At 42.3% G+C, this 27,732-nt stretch overlaps 2 protein-coding genes across 4 annotated transcripts; one reads left to right on the top strand and one right to left on the bottom strand.

The window, feature by feature from the left end:
• Window positions 1–505: 505 nt before the first annotated feature.
• LOC109476088 (E-selectin-like) lies at window positions 506–17,073 on the top strand. Of its 2 annotated transcripts, XM_019776950.1 has the most exons (10): window positions 506–599; window positions 2,079–2,170; window positions 2,862–3,047; window positions 4,436–4,621; window positions 11,753–11,932; window positions 12,698–12,877; window positions 13,822–14,004; window positions 14,548–14,730; window positions 15,535–15,747; window positions 16,181–17,073. In XM_019776950.1, exons 2-10 carry the CDS (start codon window positions 2,080–2,082, stop codon window positions 16,183–16,185), a joined length of 1,407 nt encoding a protein of 468 aa, XP_019632509.1. In that variant the 5' UTR covers window positions 506–599; window position 2,079; the 3' UTR covers window positions 16,186–17,073. The 2 variants fall into 2 exon arrangements, with proteins under 2 accessions (XP_019632509.1, XP_019632508.1); XM_019776949.1 differs by lacking the exons at window positions 506–599; window positions 2,079–2,170; window positions 2,862–3,047; window positions 4,436–4,621 and adding exons at window positions 8,875–8,967; window positions 11,218–11,312 and having other exon boundaries at window positions 16,181–17,068.
• LOC109476086 lies at window positions 16,308–27,732 on the bottom strand. 2 transcript variants are annotated; one of them, XM_019776946.1, is made up of 8 exons: window positions 27,312–27,732; window positions 25,496–25,557; window positions 23,643–23,684; window positions 19,913–21,312; window positions 19,468–19,581; window positions 18,791–18,990; window positions 18,089–18,181; window positions 16,308–17,387 (listed from the first exon to the last, which is right to left on the bottom strand). In XM_019776946.1, exons 1-8 carry the CDS (start codon window positions 27,386–27,388, stop codon window positions 17,345–17,347), a joined length of 2,031 nt encoding a protein of 676 aa, XP_019632505.1. In that variant the 5' UTR covers window positions 27,389–27,732; the 3' UTR covers window positions 16,308–17,344. The 2 variants fall into 2 exon arrangements, with proteins under 2 accessions (XP_019632505.1, XP_019632506.1); XM_019776947.1 differs by having other exon boundaries at window positions 19,474–19,581.

Raw genomic sequence — 27,732 nt, 5'->3', positions numbered from 1 at the left:
GCTCATTTTGCAACTGTTTTGTACGATTTACAGTATGGTTGAAAACTTTTTTTGGAAACGGCCGAAAATTCATGCGCGCGTGGATGTCATCCATATAATCAAATCAACATGGCCTAACATGAATAGCTGCAGGCAGAGTTATCATATGTGGTTGCACCAGCTCTATAGGTCAGTTCCACAGTTAGGCCGCATGCGCACCCAAACCTACAATTATCTACGTCATATCATGGGGGGGGGGCTCGGTCCAAACTACGCGTGGTCGTCTTTCTAAAATCAATTTCTTTTAGCCTGTTTTTGTGGTTTACATATTTAGACATTGCATATGACATAGCAGTATGACAAGAGTGTCGTCAATTCCTAGCAAATCTGATCTTAGCAAAACGCTTTTCATTCTTATAAGAGGCTGAGTGCTTGTTTGATACTTTTCACGAACAGAGCAAACGTTTATATTTTTGGTTCCCTAATTTGCATATGCCGTCAATCAAAGCAGGATTTAGACCTACGAAAATCAACTGCGCACCTTCGCTGCTTCACAACTTCCGCCCAAGGAGAAGACAGCGCTTGAGAAAAACAGTTCTCTTGTAAGGCACCGTGAAAAGGTACGCCAGCCTTTCTTTTCTTTAATTACGCTCCAAGTCCATTTCTCGAAGTATCCTGAAAGATAAAAGAGTGTTCTTGTTGTGAGTACAGTGTATTTGTCGCCTTATATACATTTCATAGACTGAAAAACGTTGGTAATTTGTTTACTAGTTGGCACATAACGTCATTCCTGTTTTTAGGTTTATTTTGCCATGTTTCAAGAAGAACATTTGTAGTGTGCATTGTTGACGTCTCATTATGATTGAATGCATCGATTTTATTGCTTCTTGTAACGACAAAATGTCAACAACTTCGGAGTATATTTGGATACGTCATAAGGAAGTAGAGTGTGTTTGTGTCATATCATGATCACTTGTGTGCCAATACTTAATCTCAGATCATTAGACGAGTTACGTACTTTGTCAACACGAATCTTACACAACTCACATAGAAGGCTTCCACTCATCGGTTAGGCTGTGTCTAGCTCGACGAATTGAAATTTTGACGTATTTACTCGTTTCAACAGTTCCAAGCAGGTTTTAACTCATGAACATGTGCCAAGAAAGACACTTGCGGTGTATTACTTGGCTTACGTGTAAAGAAAGATGTGACTGAAAAGATGCACTTAATTGAATATTTCTGTAGTTTTACGAGGAGATTGGTGAAACGCGACGCAACACAAGGAACACTTGAGACTGTGCTCTTATATGGTCATGTTTAATCGGCTATTACAAAGTTGCTCAGCAAGTTGCTCAGCAAGTCAGACTTGGCACAGCGACACCTCTTGCCAATCTTCATTTGCATACGCTTTAGGTCACCAACCAATTATAAGTCAAGCTTTATCAAAAACATATCTATTGCGTGCAAAATTACTACAATCTGACTTTCTGTCATCCTTAAAGTCGTTCATGGACTAGTTTCTGCTTATCACATTGCCTAACACTTTCTTCGAGGATGTCTAACGTCCGTTGCATGCGAATTCTTGACAAACTAATATTTTTCTAGTTTCAGAATTCCCTTATTTGAAAAATTATGTTTCTTAATTCCGGAGAATTTTTTTGTTATCGTCGTTGTTGCTACCCGTACTTTTGAGACAGAAACCTGTATCACAAACATGATCTGCTCCCACATTTTCCACTGTACAAAAAAGCGAGAAGAAGTTGACCTCTCTATATTAGCTCAGTGACTAGAACACTTTGTACTAGCCTAATATACTAGTAGTACCCTTGTATGTTCATTATGTATGTATGTCTAAGTCAAGTAGTGCATCTTTTGTCTCCAATTTTGTATATACGTTTGTTATGTGTCTGTTATATCTTGACCTGTACCTAGCCCGTCGTGGCATGAACGTACAATAAAGGTATTTCATTTCATTTCAATATCATTTGGGACTACATTTGTACAGCAGCGACATCGATGAAATTATTCACGGACGTACTTTTATACATCTGCCCGGTACTATGAATGTTTAGTCTGACTGAGTTGTTGTGTTCCACCAGTATGAAGTTGGCTCTGGTGTTGTTGGTGGCGGCGGCGATGGTGTGGGGAGCGGACGGCTGGATCTGGGGGACCCGGTACCGTCGACGTCCCTGTAAGTATAAGGAGGCTCACAATTACGAATGAAAACATGCCAGACCATGATAGGCATACTTATACGTCTTGTAGCTTCTCGGAGTGCCTAAACTTTGACACGATTACCCATAGTGCATCACACTACGCATGCGCAGTCTCATTGTGAGGTCACGTGACAAGAATAATGGCTCATTCTTTATGATTAAGACCGTCATAACATTGGTTTACTTTCATCTCCTTGAAGAAATTTTATGTAAATTGTATGTAATTGGGGTTCACTTTTTTCTTTATTAACACTTTGTTATAGTCATCTATATTGTTTACTGGTTTTTATTTAGTTTTGTTGTTATGCATGTGGTTTCAGTAATTTTGTTCTTTGTGCCATGCTTTCTTTTGTGTGAATTTTGGAAACAATAAAAAGAATGATTTATAAAAAAAAGACCGTCATCACAGCCGAAAATTTGCTTAGTTTGGATGCATTTTGTGCACAGAGGACGTTTTACTCTGTCACAGAACATGCAATTATGCAAAATATATGAAATACTACATGACACTGAAAGAACAGCACTTAGAGATCGTCTAACGCTAGCCTATGTAACCCAAGCTCCGGGGGGCTCCCTACATAGTCCGCGGAGGCCGGCTGGATGTTGGGCGGCCGGCAAAAGCGATTTAATCAGGCTAGTCTAACGCCAGTTTTGAATATCTCACAGCCGGCCGCTGTTCGTGGCCCAGCACTGGGACCGGGGTTGATTTTAGCGACTGTTGGTGGCCGTTCAGCAACGGAGAAACCTGCAACTTCGAGTGCGAGGAGAATTTCGAGAGGGTTTCCGGGAGCACCAATCGGACCTGCGAGAGTGGCTCCTGGTCTGGAGAAGCCCTCGTCTGCCGACGGACCTGTATGTACAGTTTGCACCTTTGATATAGCATCTACCAGGCTTCGGGAGGCGGCTGGAAAGAGCAGAAATTCACCAAGTAGAGAGATAACATACCAGGGGAGTTGGTCCGCTAGAGTACATTTTGCCACACCCGAAGTCGCAAAATGTACCCTCTGGCCGGCTAACACCCATGGTATGCTATTCCCTTTTATTTTGGCCAATTTCTACGTATACTATTTTTGCAGCGATCCGCGGTGCCTGGTAGAGGCTACCTTTAATATTCCCTACCTCTAGAGCAGTAACGTTACATACTTACTTTTAGCAACGTAGCAGAGGGGTATGAGTCTAAAAACAAGACTTTGCCTTGACTGTAATCCGCGAATCTTGAGATGACCAATTACGGAGGTTAAAGAAACTTGAGCTGACTCAGTCGGTATGAAAATAGTAGAGGGTCGAATAGCCGTGGCGACTGTTGTACATGTATTGCATCTCTCACATATTGCCCGTATGTAAAACAGAAAGTGTAGCCGTTCAACAGTTGGCACGAGAATAGGTCGAATTGTGGGAAGCTGCTAAACATCTGGAGAATAAGTAAATGTAGTCAAAGTAGTAATATGCACATGTCATATTACGTAGCAGGCTATGAATAAAGTTACCTGATCATCAGATGATATGTCTCATTGGGAAGCAATGGTGTGGTCTGTAACGTCAAGGTTAACGTTCTATTCTTACGGTCTGTAATCTTCAAGCAGATCCTACGGTGGCAAGACAGTATCCATTGGCCATGAGAGAGGAGGGACCATTAGTCCCGTACCGATGGACACTCCTCTGGCCACTGCATACTGTCTTGTCATCGCACTATAGAATCTGCTTGAAGATTAACTTTATATGAAACTTTATTGCATGTTCATTCCCCGGGGGGATAAATGCACGGATGTACAAAGTACAATGTACTAGATATAGAAAGAAATTACAACAACAACAATAATAACAAAGAAAGGCTGACATCAATTCTAAGGTATAAAATGCTAAAAAAATATCTAAAGTGGTATCGATCTCTTAGTTTTAATGGCTTCTTCTCTCTTTTTGAAACATTTTGAAATATACTTACATACTTCATTGATGACGTCTATATTTGAACATGATATAGTATATTTAAAAGTGTCTTCCTTTGATAATGTTTTACATTTTTTGTCGAGCTTAATTGAACTGAACAGTGATTTACGTTCGTTATCATATGATATAATATATACTGTATACAGTCAAGTATAAAATGCGATTCATCTTCAATACAAGAATTGTTACAGAAGTTACATAGTCTATCTTGTAACGGTGTACGGCTATGCCTGCCAGATTCTATGTGTAGAGGATGGTCGCTAATTAACAATCTGTACAAATGTATGTTGTAGCGGGCTGCTCCTCGCCCCCCTACCCGTCCGGAGCCTGGCGGAGAGACTGTTCCTGGCCGTACACGGAGGGAGAGGTCTGCACCTACACCTGCTTCTCCGGGTTCGAACACACCTCCGGCAACACCACCAGGACCTGCTCGGGCGGCCAGTGGACCGGCGACCCGATCGTCTGTGAGCGAACCTCCGGTGAGTTCTCATAGGTAATCTCCAAGCAGATCTTTTGGTGGCCACAAAAACAGTATTAAATTGGCCAGGCAGTATCCATTTGTCAGACAGTATTCATTGGTTCATTCGATGGATACTGTATTTGCGACCACCGAAAGATCTGCTTGGAGATTAGGCCATGTTGATTTGATTATATGGATGACATCCGCGCGCGCATGAATTTTCGGCCGTTTCAAAAAAAAAGTTTTCAACCACCCTGTAAATAGTAGAAAACAGTGGCAAAATGAATAATTATGTACCGTAAGTTGCAAAAACAATATTGGAAAACGATACCAATGTCGTAGAATGCCAAAGTCGAACAAAGACGAACATGTAAAGAAATGGATCTGGAGAGTAGAGTATTCGCCATACCATACTACTTTTCATTTGTTCGACCTTCATAACCACGTAGATTTCATACTGAAGGCAACTTTTTTTTTGGCCAAACTTTTTTTTATTCGCACGCTCACATCAGTTTTGGGGTTCCCAGAGGATGTCATCCATATAATCAAATCAACATGGCCTTACGCATAGTCCATAGTGTATAGGATACCCGGGTGTGTGGGAGGTGATGAGTTGCAAGCGAAACAAAATGGCACAGACACTAATGTCCTTGGTGCTGCAAGGTAATGCCATTGTGAGCAAGCTGCTGTGTCTACATTAGAATTCCCTGCTACCTGCTAGTCTCCCCTAGCCTCTATCAGGCTTCGGGAAGCGGCTAGGAAGAGTAAAAATGAGCCAAATAGAGAGCTGACATGCCAGGGGAAGCCTGGTAGAGGCTAAGTCTCTCCAACGGACAAGATGGTTTGGCTTTAAATATGAAAAGGTAGTTTTATCTGTTTATCTTCTGTTTTTTTTTTTTGGTCCAGAAATAAAATTCCTTTTTACTCTACGTTGCTAAAAGAAGTGCGATAAAACATCACCCTACATGTACCTATGTTTGGAATATTTCATGATGATGGCTGGTGTAATAATGTTATTATCCTGTATAAGAAGGTTGTGTTCATATTGGACAACCAGTTCATATCCGACATTTTGGTGACCATCTGTCACCTTCTTCGGGCCAACAATGACTGGTTCTGATTCGTACTGCAGCCCTGAAGAAGGTGGCATGTGGTGATGATACGGCCACAAAATCGACGGAAATATTCATAAATCCACTGGTTGTCGAATAAAGAAGGGGACTAAATATTGGCCCATTGTTGGGCGGCCAGCGGTTACAGGAGGCTAATGGATACAAGCGGCCAATATAGAATCCCCTTGCCCCACAGACTCTGCATGGAGATTATCTTTCTATGCATGCAGTCTCTTGCGCACACCAACCTGATGATCTTATGAAATTATCAATAATAATGATAATGACCTTTATTGTACATTCATGCCCTATCGGGCTAAGTACAGGTGAACAGATGAAATAGGTAATATACATGTTTGTATTACAAACAGCTCTAAAACTACTCTAATACAGAGGTTCGGCTTCTTCTCGTTTCTTTGTGATGTTAAAAATATAATTTGAAATGGGTTTACTACAGTATAATACAGGATGGTCAAAGCGCACAAGAAAGATACATTTTTCAATATTAGGCAAGTGTTGGAAGTATGGAAACGTACTTGTAATATGTCTATAAAGATAATTTCTTTCATTACTATATAAACTACAATCAATAACAAGAATTCCGAGATCTCATACCTCCATGAAATATGGGCTTGATATGTAAATGTAAATTCCCTCTTTAATTATGCAAATTACCTCTGCATTAACATGATATATGCCTCGTGATGTATGTTAACTTTTGATTAACTTACAGATGTCCCAAGTATGACATTCCCATTATTCACCATTAAGAAATCATAGAATTTTTGTATAAATTATGCAAATTAGGTCATCATTTGCATAATTAGTATCTGTTGATGTTCTGCCTGCCATAGGTTACATACATTACATGTATGAAAGTAGTATAATGTAAAACACTGTAATCATAGAATTTCCTCATTAATTATGCAAATTAAGTCCTCATTTGCATAATTTGCATTTAATCATGTACATCTCTCTCCCAGCTACCTACACACCAAAAATTATGAAAATATGTTGTTCCTATCTGGACTTATTGGCTTTTAAACATTTCGCCAGAAAGTGCCCTGCAGTTCCAGAACAAGCTGGTAGGGGGACCAAACTCACACCACTTATTCCCGACAGGAAAAGCAATCTGTCACCAAAACATCAAGACCATAGCATGTTCAGGACAAAAGATACAAAAACTGGAAGTTCTGCTGCAGTACCAAGGTCATCCACCAGGAGGCCCATATTTGACCTTGACGTTTGTCTTCCCAAGACTTACCAACATACCAAATATCATCATAATCCATAAAGGCGTTCTGAAGTTATGCTGACCACAAAGTTGCGGAAACACAGACAGACAGACACACAGACACACACACATACATACATACATACAGACAGACACGCCAAAAACAATACCTCCATTTTTCATGGAGGTAACAAAGTTCTTGACGAATGCGTGATCCTGTATTACAGGGTGTACAGGAGGCTGGTGGTCGTGGTGGGGCTGCCGTTGAGGACATGCGCAATGGTGTTCCAATGTTTCATCCAATCACACCGCTCGAAGCACCCGCAAGTTTCATCCAATCACATCCAAGATATGATGCCATATGTTTGAATTCAGTAGAACATAAAACGTAAGGCGGAAGTTATAGATGGATAAATTTTACTTTTTCATACTAAACGTTAAAGCTACGGCTACTGCTAACATTGGCGAGTATTACATGGTGCACAGCACACAAACACACACAAACACACACACACACACACACACACACACACACACACACACACACACACACAGATGTATGCACACACACGTGTACACACCCACATATGTATACACACACACACACACACACACACACGTACACACACACACTACACACACACACACTACACACACACACACACACACACACAACAGTAGTATAGTATCGACTACACACTACGTACACCTACCACTACTATATAGTACACTANACACACACACACACACACACACACACACACACACACACACACACACACACACACACACACACACACACACACATGAATACTCACACACACTCATACACACACATATATCTACACAAGCGGATGGATGGACACACGTACATCACACGACAAAATATACAATCAGATCTACTGATTGATATAAGCAATGCATCTAACTCTATTACATACAGAAGAAGTTTTTAAATAATGTCCACCACTAGATTAACTTATATGTCAAGTCAGATATATGTTTTAGTCTTTGTTAAGAGTAAGAATATAATAACAGAAATCTGAACATATAAGCTTTATTGCTGGCCAACAAACATGTACCAAGGGTCTAAGGAACAAACTAGGAAACTGCAATAAAAGGTGTTAAACCCATTGTTTGTTCATTGTTTATTTTGCCTCTAGGATTGAAAGATAACATTGCAGGTAATATCCGGATGTGTAGAACATTGCTTGCCATATTCACGGAGACTTTGTGATTGTTTCAACACTACGTCACGCGAGAAATAGGTTTAGGTAACAACAACAAAGGTTTACAGCTGCGTTTCTTTATTGGATGTGACGTGTGAAAAGAATGACACAGAACAGCATGGCACAAAACAGATGTCTGAAAACATTGCCCTTTATCATTTGCTTAAGATTGCGATGTAATGTCACGAACTTCAAGTCACTTCTAGTGATGGCTAAGAGAACCATTGTTAATCACGGTGTGCGTTCACCACCGTAGCTCTATACCACGTCAGTTTTCAGTTTGGTTCCACAGAATTTGTTATTGTTTGTTATTTGGTGGGCCTGCTACCAAGGTGTGGACTATATCGTGGGCCCTCTCCTTGCAGCCAAGGGCTGAATTGTGAGGAGCTTACAATTGGGGCTTAATCGCAAGGGTCTGGAGCGGCTGCCATGGCGCTCACTCAGGTGACCTCAATACAACCCCAGGCGCGGCCATAGGACTGTAAGGTTTGAACCACTCACAACTTATTGTGCGTGGCCTCCCTTGTTTCGTGGCCATGGCAACAATGTGATATGTCTACCAAGTCAAACAGATCTGCTGACCAAAACATGTCCCGCGGGACATCTATAGGCGCTGAAGCATCACTTCATGCAAGGAAGAAGACAGCAATTACCACATTCCTGTTTTCCCGACAATAGGCACATTTGCATATGACGTACATGTATCTTTACTGTATGTCCAGTAAAGACAATACTGGACGGAAAGGAAGGAACAGATCAGACCTCCTGCAGAAGACTTCACCATGCTGCGGTAGGTCGAAAACTTTACCGTCCGTGGACTGTGTTACGTTTGTGTTTGTCTTGGAGACTGTGGTGGGGATTCGAAGTGAACAGAACTCCAAAGATTTAAGTTTCAACCTATCTCTATGATAGGGAGTGCACGTATACTGACCTATTTTAGCTATTTAAGTATGGATGACGCAGCATACTAGTATATGACCTGTACAGAAATGGTCTCACTAGGTCTTTGCTGATCAGGCCAAGCAAATTGCTCGGTTCTCCATTACTAGGTGACTGCATAAACATAGAAGGTTCTGATTTGTAGTTCCTTTAATACGAAAGAAATTTTAATTGGGCACAATGCAACTGTACATATGTACATTTAAGTCACAAGGAAATTATTTGTCATCCAACAGAGCCTTGTTTTCATACGAATGTGTGAGCAGTATTTACTGTGTTCTGTAGTCTCCTCTCAGAACCGCATAGTCACTATAGGAGGCACTTTCCTAGTCTATTGGTGTAAATGGCTTCCTTATGTGGGAGCTACATTAATAGTGTTCGGTTGTGTACGCCGTGTGACGCAGCATATGTACAGAATGAATGTCGACTCAACAAATCACTGAAGCACAGGCAACGCGAATTACAGCAGTACTACTGTAGTAGCTTCTGATTTGATTTGATGTGTAATGTGCAGAAAGCTGAAGAAACGCACAGAAATCCAGGGAAAACTCGAACATTAACAAGAAGCGACGTCCCATCACATTGTCTGTGTGTAGCATTTATTGTAGCATTAGTGTCCTTTTCATTGCGCATTGTCGTGTCTTGATTTTTATAGGCGGAAAACTGCATCTTATCTTTAGAAAACCTTACTACAGAAAGAAGGGGATGCATGTTTAGGCACGTTTCCGCCTTCATCGATGTCTTTTTCTTGTGTTAGTATTCTGTGAGAAATTAGGTCCCTCAAATTCTAATCTCGACACAGTACTGGGTGTCACACACGGTACTGGATGAACAAGTTTTTTTTGCTCTTACAGCACTACGCTTCAGGCACATGGTACTGTAATCCATTTGTCTTTGCAGGGTGTCCATTTTTCAGGTACTTCCTCCAGCTGGCTTAAAACGTTTTTAGAACATATTGATGATTTTTCGTTGGATTTTTAACTTAGGCTACAGTAAGTAATTTTTATGGATGACATCACGCGCGCATTAATTTTCGCCTGATTTCGGGGGAAAAAACAAGAATTTTTTTTTGCCTTCTGACAGTGGTCACCATGCCCAAATGGGCAAAGATGTCTGTTACCATGCCGGAAGGTGGGTGGCAGAAGAGAGGAGACAAGAAAAGGCTCTGATGTCTTGTTTCTTACTTTGATGCAGTGATATGTGATGCTTGCTGTGTATATAATATGTGGTTCCCACAGAATCAAAAACATTTGTATTATGATTGAGTCAAAATTTTAAAATGTAGGAACCTTGTTTTTTCGTCCCGCCTCGTTTTTTCTTCGCCCGATCGCATTAGACTTGGGGTCTGCGGAAGATGGCATCCATAAAATTTACTTGCTGTGGCCTTATTCTACTCTTCTGTGCAACGCTCGGGCTACCGGACGAGTCTAAGTTGTCACAAGGGTAGCCGTGCTTTAGGCCATGTTGATTTGATTATATATGACATCCTCCGGGAACCCCAAAATTGATGCGCGCGTGCGAATAAAAAAAAGTTTTTCAAAAAAAAAAGTTGTTTTCATTATGAAATCTACGTGGTCATGAGGGTTGAACAAATGGGACAGAATATGGTTTGGCGAATAATATAGTCTTCAAGTTCATTTCTTTACAGTTTCGTCTTTTTTCGTTTGATTTTGGCATTCTACGACATTGGTATGGTTTTTTTGTAACTTACGGTATATTTTTGCTCATTTTGCAACTGTTTTGTACGATTTACATTATGGTTGAAAACTTTTTTTTTGAAACGGCCGAAAATTCATGCGCGCGTAGATGTCATCCATATAATCAAATCAACATGGCCTTATACAGGATTACACATAAAGGATGCAGTCACACTCCTGCACTACCTTTTCGAATCACTTGGTGACGTCCTTCTTGAGATCAGAATCAAAATTATTCTACACAGTCTTGCCTATGGAAATAAGTCTTAATTTATGAAAGTTGCCACAGTAGCAGAATATGCATTGCTTACCAACTGAATGCTCACACAGTAAAATGATAGCCTCAATGTTCACAATATATCATCATTCATGTCCGAGTACAAATGTATGTACGTATACTGTAGTCTGAGGGTGCAGCTGACCCTGGTGCTGATAGCCGCTCTGGTGTGGCAGTCTGAGGCCTGGTGGTCAAGAAGGTCGACTCGGCGCACATCTACCTGTAAGTAAACAAACATCTTCCTGTACCGCACACAAATATCTAACGTTACCTGTACGTACACTAACATCTACCTGTACGTACACAAACATCAAGTGTGGCAGAAATGCGCAATAAAGGTCTTCATTCATTCATTATAACACAGCCAAAAAGCCAAAATAAAACCATATTCTAAAGCCTGTATCAAGAAAATTTAAAAAAAAACGCCATGGGGTATTTGGCCACTCTACCTTCATGCCAAATTTCATGTTATTTGGCCCAAAAATTAAGAAATTGAATCCATTTAACGATATGGCAGGAGGAGAAGGAGAAGAAACATTAGAGAGTGCAATATGTTTCGAAGTGTAGCGGTATCTTCAGTAGCACAGAAATCATGTATACAGCTCAGTGACTTGCTATCATATGGCGAACTAACTACACACTATTTGTACCGTGCCCTGTAGCGGTGTGTCCCAACCCTCCGACTGGGTTCGGCGCTATGCAGACGGGCTGCGGCTGGCCGTACGAGGAGGGGGAGACCTGTGAGTTCGTGTGTCGGGACGGCTACAGGAGGACATCTGGCGACACCAGCAGAAACTGCAACGGCGGCACCTGGACCGGAGAAACGCTGGTCTGCGAGTACAGTAAGTTCTACCAGAGACAGTACTTTGCTAAATGAGCACACAGATGATAATACATATGTGACACAAAGTAATAGAAAAACATAGATGTTGAATGATCAGTTTCCCTCCCAATGACTTTCATGTACGCAATGAAAAGGTTGGACGAAGGAAAGCTCATTGGTCGGACACAATGCAAAATACAAGAATTCGGAGATCTCATACCTCCATGAAATATATGAGTTTTTCTAAATGTTTTTGCACAGTACACTACAGTACAGAACAAAATAACACAGGTTTTTGGTTTCAAACACACAGTAGCACCTTTGGACTGAATATGGCCATGTAGACTATTCCAGAGGGAGAACCTCATTAATCAAACCGGGCAGGCACTGCCTCCACCCCGCACATCTGTTTCCCATGCCACCCCGCACATCTGTTTTCCCTGCCACCCCGCAAATCTGTTTTCCCGGAAGTTCTGCTGCAGTACCAAGGTCAGCCACCAGGAGGCCCATATTTGACCTTGACCTTTGGCTCTCTAAGACCTACCAGCATACCAAATATCATCATAATCCATAAAGGCGTTCTGAAGTTATGCTGACTACAAATGTGCGGAAACAAACACACACACACACACACACATACATACATACATACACACACACAGACGCGCCAAAAACAATACCTCCATTTTTCATGGAGGTAACAAGGAGAAATCAGTGGGTACTAGTATTTAGAAGCGTGTTGTTGCGCGCGGTAATGGATTGAATTGTGATGTTCCTTTCTCAGCCGGGTGCGGGCGGCTGCCGTACAGCCCGGGTGCCTGGCGGACGGGATGTTATTGGCCCTACACGGACGGGGAGAACTGTACTTTCTACTGTGGGGAGGGGTACATTGAGGTGTCCGGAAACTACACTGTCACCTGTCAGGACGGAACCTGGTCCGGAACACCGCTCACCTGCGAGTACAGTAAGTAAAGGGCTCGACATACTGGGTGCATGTGCACCTTAATTCACCCAAATTTGGAGCTGTGAACCCAATTTTTTTCTGTGGATGCATCAGTGCACCCAAATATTTTCGTAGGTTTGCTTATGCAGTAGTATACAATTCTTAATATCTAGGTGTCAGAAAAATAATAAATTCATTGTTATACTAGTATATGTAGTAATTTTCTTTGGAAATGAAACATGATTAGTTATTGCTGACATTTAAGTTATTCTATTTTAAAATTTTGCGCCTAAAAAATTGTGCACCCAATTTTTTAGGTTGGGTTCAGCAGTACACCTATTCCTAAAAATGAAGTAAAATATCATACAGAGTACAGCATGTTAAATGTGTACGATGTGACTTTTAAAGAAGAATGGGTACGTAGGACAGAGAATACAAAATTGACTTGATGTTCATAGATTGGGGTAGCAGCACACAGTATTAATGGGCGACCCCCGGGGGTCTGTGACGCGGGTATAGAAAGTAGTGCAGCGAATATTCTTGAAGGCTGGGTAGAAAGCCTGATAAGAGCGTCAGCCAGATGTAAATTGCGCTGTGTGGTGTAGGAATGTATCGGGTTTGAGACTGTATGATTTGAATTGTGAAGGTTTTGCAGTTCGTGCATAAATGCGCCGTATCACGCAACTGGCTTTCCGGGTGAGTCGGCTGCTGTTGAGGTCACGTCCGTAGAGGGCGATTTCAAAGTGTACGTTACGAGCAGATACGCCGACAGGGTTTTTGGGTTTCTAGAAATTTTGTAGTTTGTACCTTCTTCTCAAACATATTCGATTTTCGTATTTGTGAAGTGCACCCTGCTATAATTTTTACCGCGTCGAAGTGAGTCATCTTGGGGTCCTTAACTATAGAAATCCCCATAGGGCGAAAACTGTGTTCTGCTACCTTGACTGACTGAATTCCTTTCCTAGCTGGATGCGAGGTACCAGAAGAGCCCAGTTCGGGAGTTCGGCGCAAGGACTGTTGGTGGCCTTTCGCGAACGGAGAGAACTGCACCTACTTCTGTGTGAGAGGCCACTCTGAGGTGTCCGGAGACTCCACTGTCACCTGTAGGGACGGAGCCTGGTCCGGAACACCGCTCACCTGCGAGTACAGTAAGTATATTGTGCAGCGTGGTTCTGATATACTAAAGGAATATTATGTAACATTTTTTAACCAAAAATTGAAATAGTTTAATTGAAAAAAAAAAAAACATTCGTGTGATTGTAATTCACTTCCACTTTTCAACATATTTGTGCAATATATTACTTGACATTCCTGACATTAACATTTGGCGGTAAGTACGGAAGTAAGGTAAAACAGCCCACACAAGGCGCACTTACATGTAGTTTGTGGTGACACCACCAGAATGTAAACAGACATGACTGACAACTGTGTTTCCAGCTAGCTATTAAACACTCTCGTAAGAGTAGGAGTAGGCCTAGGGTTGATCCATCTTGCTCAATTACTTTGTTATAAAATGAACAGAATATGTACTTTTTATATTGTTCTAATGTTACGTAATGCATCTTTAAAATAGAGGGCCCGCGGGAGAAAGAAATCAATTCGAAGGAATGATAGTTCAAAGAACACATACATGTACAAGTAATCAGCTGACTTGTTCCTAACACGGATTGATTTGTGGCATTCTTTCCCAGCTGGATGCGAGCGGCCACCTCTCACCAGTGGAAGCTGGAGCCCGGTTTGCTGGTGGCCGTACGAGAACGGGAAGGAATGCACCTATACGTGCAGGGATGGGCATTCTCCGGTGTCCGGAAACTCGACGATCACCTGTGTTGACGGTGCCTGGTCTGGGATCCCGCTGGAGTGCATACGTACCGGTACGTAAAGCCCGTCACACATTCACAAACTTCTCCCGATCGCGAATTCGTTCCCGAAAACCAGCCGAACAGGCCGCGCGGTTGGTGTTGGAGAGCACTCTGACCAGATTTAGGCCACGCCTATCTTTCTGTACTAATTGAAACGAATTTGACTTGAATTGAATTGGAATCGAATCTGACCTCTGAACACGCCCCGAACACTGCTAACTTTAATACTCCCCGATTGTTGGTTTGTGTGTTTGATTCGGCTGGCGCAGCCAAACCGTAGCCGACCCAGCTGCCAACAGAACGCCAGCTGACACAGCCGAACGCCAGCTGACACAGCCGAACGCCAGCTGACATAGCCGAACGCCAGCTGACATAGCCGAACGCCAGCTGACATAGCCGAACGCCAGCCGGCACAACCGAACGCCAGCCGACCCACTCCTAACCATGGTCGGCGGACGTCGGGAGGCCAAATTCGTGAATGTGTGACAAGGCCTCATGTGAAACGTGCTACTGCAGTATTGACATGAATCTTCGTCTCGATAACCGTGCCATGTAGATGCCCAGTACTCTCTAAACATATCGTTTGGTAGCTGAGAGAAGTGTTAAAATTGGCATGACAGTTTACCATGACCGGTGTAAAAAAAGACACCAGTACAAAGAATAATTTCGAAAGCCCGCCCGATAAAAACGTCCTAAACTTATGCCTAGAAGAGTGGATGCCCATGTGGCTCTTGTACGTTCTTGAAACATGTTTATTTATTTTACTATAGTATAATACTACTAGTATACAATTTCTTCTTTTTTGACATTTTTCAGCTCCCGGTTGTAACCCTCCCCCGGTTGGTCGCCGTTATGGCACCTGGGGACCCAGACGCTGCCGCTCGCCGTACGAGGAAGGAGAAACGTGTACTCTGAGCTGCCTCCGCGGGTATCAGCAGGAGTCCGGGGACACCTCCACCACCTGTACCGGCGGACAGTGGACAGGAGAACCGCTGGTCTGCACCCGCCGCGGCCGGCAAACTACCGACGGTAAGAACTCGATCTTGTCTCAACTATGGCAGAAAGTCTCCGTCCTGTATTTCTTGAACATGTCGTCAGTGAAGAACCTAAGCCTGCTATTAAATAACTACTAGTATAGCTTAAACGTTTGCGTTCATGTCTACCGTTCTATTATCAAGATTAGCTACGGAAATATCTTGAACATGACTTAATCGTTTTTAACTTCATGATCCACTCGATAAAGCAATGTGAACACTGACAGGGATCACATATCCACAGCCAACTAAAATGTTGCCGTACACCGTACTTGCTATGTGAATAATGAAATAATCGCTGTGGCAAAAGAATATTTTAGGCTATTGTCTTATCATTGATTTATTGGTTGGTTGATTGGTTGGTTGATTAGTTAATGGATTAACTTATCAACACATTGATATATTGGTTTGTTGGTGTTTTTCCTCAGGCTAGTTTTGGGGTCGGCGCTAAGATTTCTATCGGACAAAGCTTGGAGCCAGCAATGTCGCATCATCTTGTATTTTGAATTTTTCAAATATTGTGTTAATTCGGTCATCAATATAATTTTTTTTTCAAAACTCTGTGTGAATTACCTGTGACTGCAATATAACATTGGGCGCCAGGGGAAGCCGTTTGATGGGCTTTGCAGTGAATGAACAAAACTTAGGAGTTTTAACTAGTAGTTTCAGTTACACCGTCTTCTGAAACAATACAACCTACCTTATGATGAGGAAACAATGATAACGGATGTATTGTTTATTATACCGTGTTCTGCGCATTATTCATATTATAATGCATATGACAATGTATCCATGTGAAGTCGGCATTCTGCTTATACATACAGATGCCAAAGTTATCAATTGAACATTAGATGTATTTCATGTCAGACACATATATGTATGATAACGTGGTTATGTTTTTGGTGTACTTTCGTGACATTTATTGAATCATCATAATCAGGTTCATATATTCATTTAACACTAGAATATCTAAACAATGCCGTAGATTAGCCAGCAAGAGTTTCTGCTCACGGCAGCACCCATTTTAACTTCACATCTGCACTGATACCCCAAAGTGTTTGTATTTAACCATGTACATTTACTATACATACATATTATGTAACGTTCTATATATGATAACCTAGTACTGCACAACAGGTTTGTGGCCTATTCATACAGATATTGAAACAGGTCACATGTCGTAGTTTACAGACGATTCTAATATGTTAAAACCAGATCATCCACTGCATGATCCTGTGCCTCCTCAAAGACGCACCGCCACTGGCAGACAACTGAGGAACAATAATGCGTTCACTCTTCCCAAGGCCAGAACTGAACGACTGAAACAGTCATTCCTGCACACTGCAGTTAGGCTCTATAATAACTCTATTTCCTGGTCCAACCATCAGCCTGTGAGCTCGGATCTTTGTTTAGTGTTTGTTATTATATAATGCATTTTTGTCAGTCTCATGCACATGTGATATTCAGCACATGTAGTAAGCACAATGTTTTGTAACAAACCTACGTAATTCAGGGTATATAGACATGTATATGTGTGTATTTCCCTGTCAATGTATGTTTGAGGAAGAGAAATAAATTAAATGTGTTTAAGATCAGTGTCTGAGAGCGTTGGATGTCTTGACCGCTGGGGCACGCCTGTAAAACGAACATAAATAAATTTAAATACAAACCGGCGTAATTTTTGTTGTCTTTAATACGGCGATTTTCCAATGAAATGATAGGGAACAACTCATCGTCTGAAATGCCCATTTATACTTTTTTAAAGTTAAAACTTTTGATCCAACACAAAGAAGTTCTCTCACCTAGAGCTTTCGACCAGTCACTCTGATCTTCCTTAGTAGACTGACCCAGTGAGGCTTGTTACGTGGCTTCTTTGAAGTGTGACGTCAACACTGGATCAAAGGTATCTGGTAGACGATGTCAGCCCCCGTCGCGGTTCAATGAAGGTTGATGGGCCCAGTGTTAACGTCACATGCACTTCAAAGAAGCCACGTGACAAGCTTCACTGGGTCAGTCTACTGAGGAAGACCAGAGTGACTGATCGAAAGCTCTAGGTGAGAGATTTCTTTGTGTTGGATCAAAAGTTTTAAACATATAACTACCAACACAGATGAACTTTCATGATACCATTCATACTTTGTTGTTTGGGTGGACATAAATGACTGTGTATTGTATAAAATAATCAAGACTTAGTGTACAAATCAAAATTATATATCTTACATATTATATATTATATATCAACTGCAATTGAAATAGTCGACGCACAAAACTTTAAAAGAATCCAACATCGTGGTTTTGCGCAGACGCAGTACGTTCTGCCGACGTGCCCGTCTTACCCCATATATTGCATGACGTAGTTCCAGGGATCACGTGACGCCAGTTCGTGCCTGTCCCGTAATGGAGGGGGATTCTCGATTTTCCGATGCACTCTGGGAACGGTAGGAAAATAAAGTTTTAAAAATTTCATAAAACCGTGAGTAGCGGGCGAGTGTATATTCAGTCTGCTTATTCATTCTATGAATTACTTACACTGAGAAATTCAGTCCTACTTTGTAAAACAAGACAATGTTGAGCTAATCTAGTGGTGTTATTGCCTGTTTGTATTCACCAGTTTCCCATCCCCAGAATGCAATGCGAAAACAGGGGGCTAACCCTCATTTGCATAGGACAGGAAGGCATCGGAATGATCCTGTTGACATTAAACAGCTTGTTTTTCACTGTGTTTTGAGGTGTTGGGGCATTTTATGCTCAACATTAATTAAATTACTATGGGCCGAATCTGACAACAAATAGAGAATGAAGTTTTTCTGTTCTTTTCAACATGTGGTTTGTAACGTTACAGCATCAGTATAGCGTTATCACCATAACGTTACAAACCACATATTCCAAAAAAATTCATTCTCTATTTGTCCCTAACTGTGCAATATAACATAAGGCGCTTGGGGGAGCTGCTTAATGGCTGATGTTTTGGCATGGTCAAAATCATCCACGGTGTTATCGTTTTCTTCATCAATGAAGAGGCTGAAGAAAGGCCTTACCCGTCCCGACTGGGTCTGGAGATCACCCTCTGCCCTGGGTCAGTGACGTCATGCTGCCCGAGGGTGTGTTTGGCGTGTGCCCTCGGGCTCTGCTCGGACTGTGCCCTGAGTTCCCCGCTGCGCTGTTTGGTCGGTTCGTACATGTTGGAGTAGGAGCTTTTCCACCGGCGGGGAGGACTCGCAGTGGGAGAACTGCTGATCTAGAACGGAATTATAACTTTTAGCTACAGTCTTCAAACACATCGGTTAGATAGGTTTTCTCTCAAAACACGACTTTGTCTTTGAAAACCTGTCTTTAAAAGAGGTATGGAAATTTATATGTTCGTCGTTCCTGGAATGAACTCGCTTGTATATCAATGTCAAAGTTTAGCTTGTTAGTGCGATACCCAATCTTCGTATTCCAACTCAACATAGATGGGGGGCGCTACAAATTTTCTGCTAATAATCATGATCCTCTGCTCACCAAGTCATGTATTCTATCTGTATAAACGTGACGTAACACAACACAACAGAAGCTGCAGGTTGCTCATTCCTTGACAAAGACTGTTGTTGTACCGTCGAAAAATTTATGTGTAAGTCCATTTTTGGCGTTGGAAATTACAGTTCAAACCTGTTTCAGAAAAATACTACAATTGCGAAAGCTTAAAAATGATTTTTTTTTCTGTGGAGTAACCTACATGTACCTCTGGCTGTGTGACAGGATTACCCAGCCTCCTTTGCACGATGTCTCGCGCTCTCTGCAGCGGAGTTTTCAAATGCTGAGGACGAAAAGCCGGAGGGCCGTTCGTATTCTGCGGAAACAAAACATATCTTACAAATTTCAATGACCTACAACACAGAAACGAAACAATCACTAGGTGCTGAGCATTTGAAGAGAAAAGTTGGTATCACTGTCCTGCACCCTAAAAAATATAAAAAAATAAAAGTATAAAAATAAAATAAAAAGTACAAATGTATAAGAAATATTGCAATACGAATTTGCTGCCCATGTGTGAAATGGTCCATTTGCCTCAAAATCTACAGGGACTCGAAATCTATGGGCAGTATAAAATAAACATCATAAAATCTGCTAAAAAGGCAAGCCCATCTTTTGTAGATTTTCTATCATCTGTATACACTCACCTGATCCCTTAGTTTCTCCAGGTCCACCCCGTCTTTAACTATAATGACATCCCCCTGGTACATGGGCGGCGTGCTCCAGCCGGACAGGTCGTCTTCCCGCCATCCCTGCTGCAGAGAGATCTTGGTCGGAGTGGATACATCCGGGGCCTTCAGTTTCCTTCCCGGCAGGCCCCGCTGCACAGGTATCCCGTTAGGCAACACGTCTCTGATTGGGTAATTACTGGGACTGACGGCTCCATCCGCAAACTTGGGATCTCTCAGGAGAGAAGAGTCACCATCCTTTGAAGACATGTCTTCAGCGTCTTGAGCAGCAGTCAAACTAGGCGCGCTTCTTGAAGTCCGGGAGTCTTTATTAAGATGTTGAAGATTAGAGGGATTTTCGCGGGCGCTGTTGTGAGTTCTGGCCTTGAGGAATGATCTCTTGTTGAGGCTGTATCTGGAAAAGATGTCCGTTGACAAGTTCTGGTCGTCGTCGTTGTTGACGCTCTCCGCAAAGCTGCGAGCCCACGAGGTGAAAAACTTGGCGATGCCGTCGCTAGGGAAAGCCATGAGGGTAGGGCTAGGGGAGGGGTTGACTGGCGGGAGCTCGGGACCTGTCGACCGTTTGGAAGACTCGCTTTCCCCCGAACTGGACCCCGTGGTGGTTGTCACGGCCGCAGACCGGGTACTAGACGACTTGGACTCCTCTGACGACTCTATAGTCCGCAGTGTTGAGAAGGACGAGCCCGATAATTCTGTTTGTTCCGTCGTGGACGACGACAGAGATACTCCTGATTCGGGCCTCTGTTTTTGGTCCTTTGTTTTTGTGTAGGTGAACCTCACAGAAGGAAGCACCATTCTACTTTCCACAGGCGACCTTGTAGCTTTTCCTTCCTGAGTGGACGTCTTCCCATTCTGAATCTTTGAAGCTGTCGAAGAGGTCGATTTTATACCTACTTGCTCCTCGTTTACACTGTCGGCAAGATGGCTGTTGGATTCTCTGGATACATGATCACTCTCTTGGTGTCTACTTGACGATATGCTCAACAGTTTAGAAAATGTAGAAGAATTGAAAGATCCTCTCTGCCCATCTAGATGTTCATGTTTTGTGGACCCATTATGGGTTAGTCTAGAATTCGAACTATCATTCTTCGCTGGTGATGATTTTGTTGATTGATTTTTCCCATTGTGATGGTCAGATCTGGTGCCTCTTTGTGCCACCAGCTCCTTCTCTATTGCACGTTTCTGGATGGTGAAGTCGTCCCTGTGCCCGGCGTCATGGTTGATGAGTTGTGTGGTCTGTTTGAGTTCGTCAGCGATGGTTACTGTACAGAACTCCGCCGGACTCTGCAGCCCCGAGCATCTAGTCTCAGTGGTACAGAGGTACTTCGCAGGGATCTTCTCATTTCGTCTGGTGTTACCTGAAAAATGCAATGATGAAGACGAGAAAGTTACTAGTAGTTCCATGTATCCTAAATATGTGTCGCGATGTCACTCTTAGTCTAGCGCTAGCAAGCCTCAAGCAGAACTTTGTGGGGTGGGGTGGCGTAACCTCACAGATCTCGACTCGGAACCAAGAGGTCCCGGGATCGAGTCCTGTCATGTCACCGATCTTGGAAAGGCACTTTACACAAATGAGTATTGTCCTGTCCTGTATTTGCTACGTCAATTGTCCTGTGTTTTGCTGTGCTGTGCGTTGATGGCGGCATGAAATAAATGTCTAGTCATAGAATGTTGGAATGAATAACAGAACTTCAGGTAATACAGACTCGGATGCTTTCCACAGATTCGTTAATGAGCACTGGTAATCGAATCACATCAGTATATCTCTGACACATCTCCTGTATGTAAATTGAAAAACAGACAGAAAGCATTGTTAGTGGGCGAAAAAATGATTGCACGAAATTACGAGTTGCGATAGCAAATACTGCTATCTAAATTCTATATAACGTATCTGATACAAAAGAGATATACGTTGATGACAAATAGTATATTCCCGACGACGTATGTACGTTTTGGTAGTTATTGACGAGCCCTGCTGTCCTAACCAATGAGAGGTATTCTTCCTATCAGTAGACGGGACGAGAAGGTTGGGTCAACACCAATTAGCGTAATTGGTTCTCACTGACCGGTTTCTCTCACTCAGACTGACGTCTTCTAGTGCCGATCAAAAACTCCTTAACCCGCCGTGCTACCCCCTGCTTTGTCACCGACACAATGGCTGGACGTTTTTTGCGTATTTCTTTCGCAAACCAGCGTGACAGAGCCTGTTTCATAGGATCAAGGTCACTTGTGGCGAAAAGAATGAGTCGCGTTACCGCCATGTTTACTACGTAAGTCAGGATATGGTCCTAGAGTTACACTCATATACGTCTTTGAGTAATACTACTGTAGCTTCATAAAGGAGCATACGGATATAAACAGGGAAGGTCTTGATGGTGTAGACTCTCTTAAGAGAGTGGCAGAGTTGGAGACATGTTTGTCTGATCCAAATTAGACTGTTTGCTACCAAACAACAGAAATGTTTTGTTGAAAGGAAAACATGCTGAATAGAGAATGACCATACCTGAACCGTACACAAACAAGGCAGGTTCTCTTAAAGCTTAGAACTGTTCCACTTTTATGTTTTTCCGTGATTTTAGATTGAGATGTAAGTAGTCAAACCAGGCTGGGTGGCCTTCATGTATTTTTACAACACGTAGAGTTTAACTATAAGACCTGTGGACTAGTTGAGTAAACTGGCATATATGCATAGCTGAAGAGTGTGCTAATTAAACTCTGTAGCGCTGTTCTCCTTTAGGTATTACAAATAAGTCAAAACAACACAATGAACAGTTTTGTTTGTCGGAAAACAAACGGGTGTTTATAGTACAAGTAATGATGAAAACGGTACAGTTCAGTGTGCGTTAGGTTCTTAGTCAGCAAACCAAGAAAAATATCGTTTAATTTTGCTGTAGAATGATATTTTTTGTTGCCTGTACGACTCGTAGTTTTATTCTGGCTAGCGGAGTGTAGCCTCTACCAGGCTTGGGGAGGCGACTGGAAAGAGTAGAAATCGGCCAAATAGAGAGATAACATACTGAGGGAGTTGGTCACCTAGATAGAACAGTCTGTCGCTCCCGAAGGCAAACTGTTCTCTCCAGCAGATCAACTCCCTCGGCATGTTATCTCTCTATTTGGCCGATTTCTACTCTTTCCAGCCGCCTCCCGAAGCCGGAGGGGGAGGGGGCTTCTGAAAAGACCTTAATACACAAACATCGCAGTCGTATAATTCGATCAGCTATCCGTAGTTCCTCTCAATCCCAAATGACGTTAAAGTCGTCTCGGGTTACGGACAGTTATTCAATATTTCGGAGACCAGCCTTGAAAGAGTTATTCCGGTCGGAGAAAGGATTTTGAAAAACAATGCCGTCTGTGATCGCACAGGGTGGAATGTTTCAGTCGTCACCATGGTAGCATTATCGGGAAAATTCCTGGTATTGGAGAGCCGTACAGTACCCTGATTGTATCTAACAGGTGTTTCAGACGGAAGCTTGTTCTATAGCTTTGAGAACAGACCATTGTCCATTCTCCCATCCACTTAAACCATTGCAATATCTCTACATCATACACATTTGCCATAGCACATAGTATGCTATTGTCATATTTCACGACTGCAGAAATATAATGACCAATGCACGTACATGTGGTTGACGTGTACATCATTTTAACAAGTGGTTCCTAGCTCTATAAAATATCAGATTTTACTTACTCTGTCTGTTTTGGGAGGTTTGTTTCGCCCATACGTCCAAACCTGAAAAAAAGGAAATAGTTATTCATACACAGTATCACAGTCTATAACCCTATATATATATATAGCTTGTCTATCATGTGATAGTACTAGTATATCTTTAAAACACACGGAAATCGCAAATCGTCGGTCTATCGGGGGTTGCCATGATTTTGTTCCTAAGGCCAGTAAAGCCTGTACACACTCACGACAAAAATTCACAAACAACATGGATCGGGAAGAATGTGTTGTCTTGGGACCTCAAAAACATTTCTACAAACAACTACCTAATTGGCAGTGTGTCCTAATTAGACAGTAAGTCACAGGATTACAAAAGACAGCTGGGAGGGTCAGATACAGTTGACAGTCTCTTGGTGCATTGTTGTTGGTGAAGGTATGTCACCAGCGAGATTGAAGCTTTTCAATGGAAGCAATTTGTCATCAGTAACCGGTATTAGAACTGGTTTATCAGACAGGTTACACTAGACTGTCCAATTGTTCGTGAAGTGTATACAAGCCACGACCCTACTGGACGCTGAGATTGGGGATTATGGTCGGCTTTGTACCCGTCAGCTGATGTAGTGTACTGTAAATAACCTGTTACATGATTGACTACATATCACTGGGTCCATCCCTGTATGTACAATTAAGAACATGCTACCGTGCTTTTTTTTTATTTGTATCAAAAATGTATATTTTGACTTCATACACAGTGACTAAATAAAAAGATAATTTTGAAAACATTGATTCTCAAAGTAGCATACATAGAATGAACAATACATATTAGGACTGTGGTGATATTGTAGAAGTTGAATAAAACTCTGAAAAGCCAATTGAGTGGTAAAATTACACCTTTTTGTTTTTAAGACATCGCCTGGTACATATTTCTACACCAGTCGACGGTTATACTCTACTTGCGGTCTAACCAAACACAAGAATCAGAGCGTATCTTAAAGGTGTGTGTCTGCGTTTGCTTGAGGAAAGGCAAATGCACCTTGTACCGGTCACGAAGGGCAAGTCAGTCAGGCATGTCCTAGACAGTACATTTCAGTTTGTTTTGGATATCCTGAAGTAAGACTTGTATCTGCTGATGTCTAGGGCATACATATTTATCCAACAACACATCGGGGTTCAAACAAAGGCTTGTTCAAGTACAAGTGGCGACCCATGAACAAGACTTTGCCCCTGCCCATGACAACGAACGGCATACTTGTTTCGTGACGACTTTGGCGAGTCTTTTGTTCCATTTCGCGGGACAGTATCCATGTTGTTTTCCCGACCACGGCTCCATTGTGGCGTTTGTTTGTGATTTGCCCTATTCTGTAACCGTTTAAGCTTTCCTTTGTCCCAAACGAACATGAACAAGGCCACAGCAAAATTGCCTCAACATTTTACTACACGAGTTTGTTTTGGTCAGCTAGTTCCTGTAGGCGTTTCTCTCATTCGACGGCGGTCTGCTTTTGTGTTCTTGTCGTCTTTTGTGCCTTTTCTCTTGTCTTACGCTGACAACTCTACTGAAGTGTCCTCAGTGGGCCTTTCTTTTGCTGGTATCTAACGCGATGGACTCCGGTTTTCTGTTGCAAAACTAACAGCGTGTGTGTGTAATGTCAACAAAAACACCTCAGCCTAGGTGGCAGGGAATCGATGGCACTATAGCGACACCACACCACCACAGTTAAGACTGGAATTAGGTCAGTTATAGAGTACAGCTTTCAGTCGTATTCTTTAATCAAGAGCTGTAATAAAACTGTTGCAAAGTTTTGTTAACGGTTTGATGATATTTTTGGATTACCTATACTTTGTTGTCACGCCCTGGCAAAGTACAGAACACTTACTCAAGTCGTCAAACTCTGTGATGAAGTCCCATCCCGATATCTTCTCAAAGGGCTGAGACGCTCTGAAAATAAATACATCAAGAAAGTAATTACAACACAACTAGGGGATGATGAAAGGTTGTGAATGAATTATTATGCTCATTATCGTTTCCTGCGTCCTTGGGTAAACAGGGAAGCCACATTCTTAAGTGTACTGAGCAAACAAGCACAAACGTATTGGCGATATATACGTGCACCGTGGCACATTCTTTCTAGTACCTTCTACAACAGTAATACTCCTGTCTACATGTACCTTTGAACGTTATATGCCTGGGTTCAGTGTCAACTTTCATGTACTGTACGTGGGAACAATGTCACTAATCTGCTAACGAGGAATGAATGGATCGGGGAACTTGGGAACTCAAATCGGCATGAAATCTGCTACAATACCTCATCAAAGAGATCTTTCAGCGATCTGCCTAATAACTGCTTAATTAGTCCATTAAGCCTTGATAAATATGTTTTTCTCCGACAACCATTGAGACGCATTAGAAAGGTATTTGACAAACGGTTTTGGGGGCGAACCGGTTGCTGTCGGAACTGCGTTTATGGTACATTCGTCATGTCGACTCTATGCAGGTGCGAACCATAGCGCAAACTTTGTTATAATTGTAGTCAAAACAGAGTCTTGCCAACCCCCTTATTTGCCGTGGGCGCCACTCCAGGTTATGGCACGGTTGAGTAAATAAAGACGGCAAATCTTTGGCCCTTATTGTCCCACCAGTTCTCACTAAAGCTGCTTGAAGCCAGGACAGACGTCTTAAGGACTTGTAGACCTTTCTTGGGGTGACTTGAGCCCTTTGAGGTTAAACCTCGGAGTTTTATAAGGCCGTACGTGTTTTCTTAACGGCATTTTAACGACGTTAAGACAAATAATGGGCTTAGATTTGACTTTTGACTTGCTGTTTAGCTTTGCGACATATTTTAGTCATGACTATAGCATGGTAGTCTCCTCTTTTGTTATATTGAGGGAAATCTATTTTAATAATGGCCCTAAATAGTACCAAACCTTCATGATGATTAGTTTAAAACGTTTCACCCTTCGTTTATATTGTAACATGACTTCAACCAGTCGTCTTTTTGTGCACTCGGCATTGAATAGCGATGATTAATAATTATCTAAAGGGTAACGATTATCATGTGATCTACTTTTATTTTCCCCACGCCCTATAGACATGTTATTAAATACACCCTAAGCTCATAAGGTATCTTTAAGGGAAGAGAACATACATGTATGTATTTCATGTCGTTGGATACGGTATTACGAAACGCTATTTGGCAACGAATGGGGTCTGTAGTTTTATGTCTGACTTTGCGCTTGGTTGACTACCATAACAGTGCTGCACTTAACAGGACTGTGTACGGTAGCACAAGTCAAGTGTGTACTGTTTGAAATATTCAAACCTGCAACGGTGGCTGCCGTACTTTACACCATTTTATCAACATCATTGGGGAAAATATAGGCTTATGAATATAAGTTGAGTGCACGAAGGGTCCACGTCTGTACGCAAAACTTTTGAGACCAACGTTACAAAGGAGAATCAAATCTATGTGGATTAAGAGAGTCAATAAAGATCACTGCCTACTCACATTTATTGACCTATTTAGGACATAATGACCGGATCTAAGTGGTAGTTGACGGAACAATGACTACTTATCGTTATTATGACATAAAACATATGATCTACACATATCACCTGCAGGGTCAGCCGACCGTACAACTTTTCCTGGCCTGTGTCGTGTAAATACCTGTTACCCGACAGATGTACCGGCTCACCTGTGTTTCACCTTTTCAGATCCCTTCTTCCCTGCCGTGGTTTTGTCCTCTTGCCTGGCGTTACCAAACCTGGCCATCGATACACCGCTCTGTGTGACCCGGACACAGGTGGATTCAGTCCCGGCTAGCTCCACGCCTCGCTCCCATGGTCCGGTCCGTTCACCTGCGTCTGCCCGCAAAACTCACAGATGCCGTCACACGTATGAAAGGCCCTACACATCACACGGCTACGCTAACACTAACACCCTTTACACTCATGAATCTATAATGTGAGCCCATATTGTCCACACGTCCTGTGTATCTGTACTCTAACCTTTCTCCATACATGCCCAGGTCTGACATTCAAATGAGGGTGATGGACGTTTCCCATTGACGAGTCGCCGCTCCCGTGACCCCCCGTGTGTCCCCGCTGTCAGGGGAT

Source organism: Branchiostoma belcheri, unplaced genomic scaffold (assembly GCF_001625305.1).
Source record: "Branchiostoma belcheri isolate BF01 breed outbred unplaced genomic scaffold, Haploidv18h27 scaffold36, whole genome shotgun sequence".
In the NCBI taxonomy this organism is placed as follows: Eukaryota; Metazoa; Chordata; class Leptocardii; order Amphioxiformes; family Branchiostomatidae; genus Branchiostoma; species Branchiostoma belcheri.
The sequence above is the reverse complement of the archived record's forward strand: the minus strand, read 5'-3'. Positions and strand labels throughout refer to the sequence as shown.

What these genes read in the sequence shown, in the direction of transcription:
- LOC109476088 (XM_019776950.1), top strand. Translation starts at nt 2,080, where the DNA reads ATGAAGTTGGCTCTGGTGTTGTTGGTGGCGGCGGCGATGGTGTGGGGA. An exon ending in CGTCTGTGAGCGAACCTCCG is followed by an intron (nt 4,622 to 11,752) that starts GTGAGTTCTCAT and finishes CGTGCCCTGTAG; the next exon opens with CGGTGTGTCCCAACCCTCCG. An exon ending in ACCGCTCACCTGCGAGTACA is followed by an intron (nt 14,005 to 14,547) that starts GTAAGTATATTG and finishes ATTCTTTCCCAG; the next exon opens with CTGGATGCGAGCGGCCACCT.
- LOC109476086 (XM_019776946.1), bottom strand. Translation starts at nt 27,388, where the DNA reads ATGGCCAGGTTTGGTAACGCCAGGCAAGAGGACAAAACCACGGCAGGG. An exon ending in CACAGAGTTTGACGACTTGA is followed by an intron (nt 23,685 to 25,495) that starts GTAAGTGTTCTG and finishes CCTTTTTTTCAG; the next exon opens with GTTTGGACGTATGGGCGAAA. An exon ending in AACCTCCCAAAACAGACAGA is followed by an intron (nt 21,313 to 23,642) that starts GTAAGTAAAATC and finishes TGCATTTTTCAG; the next exon opens with GTAACACCAGACGAAATGAG.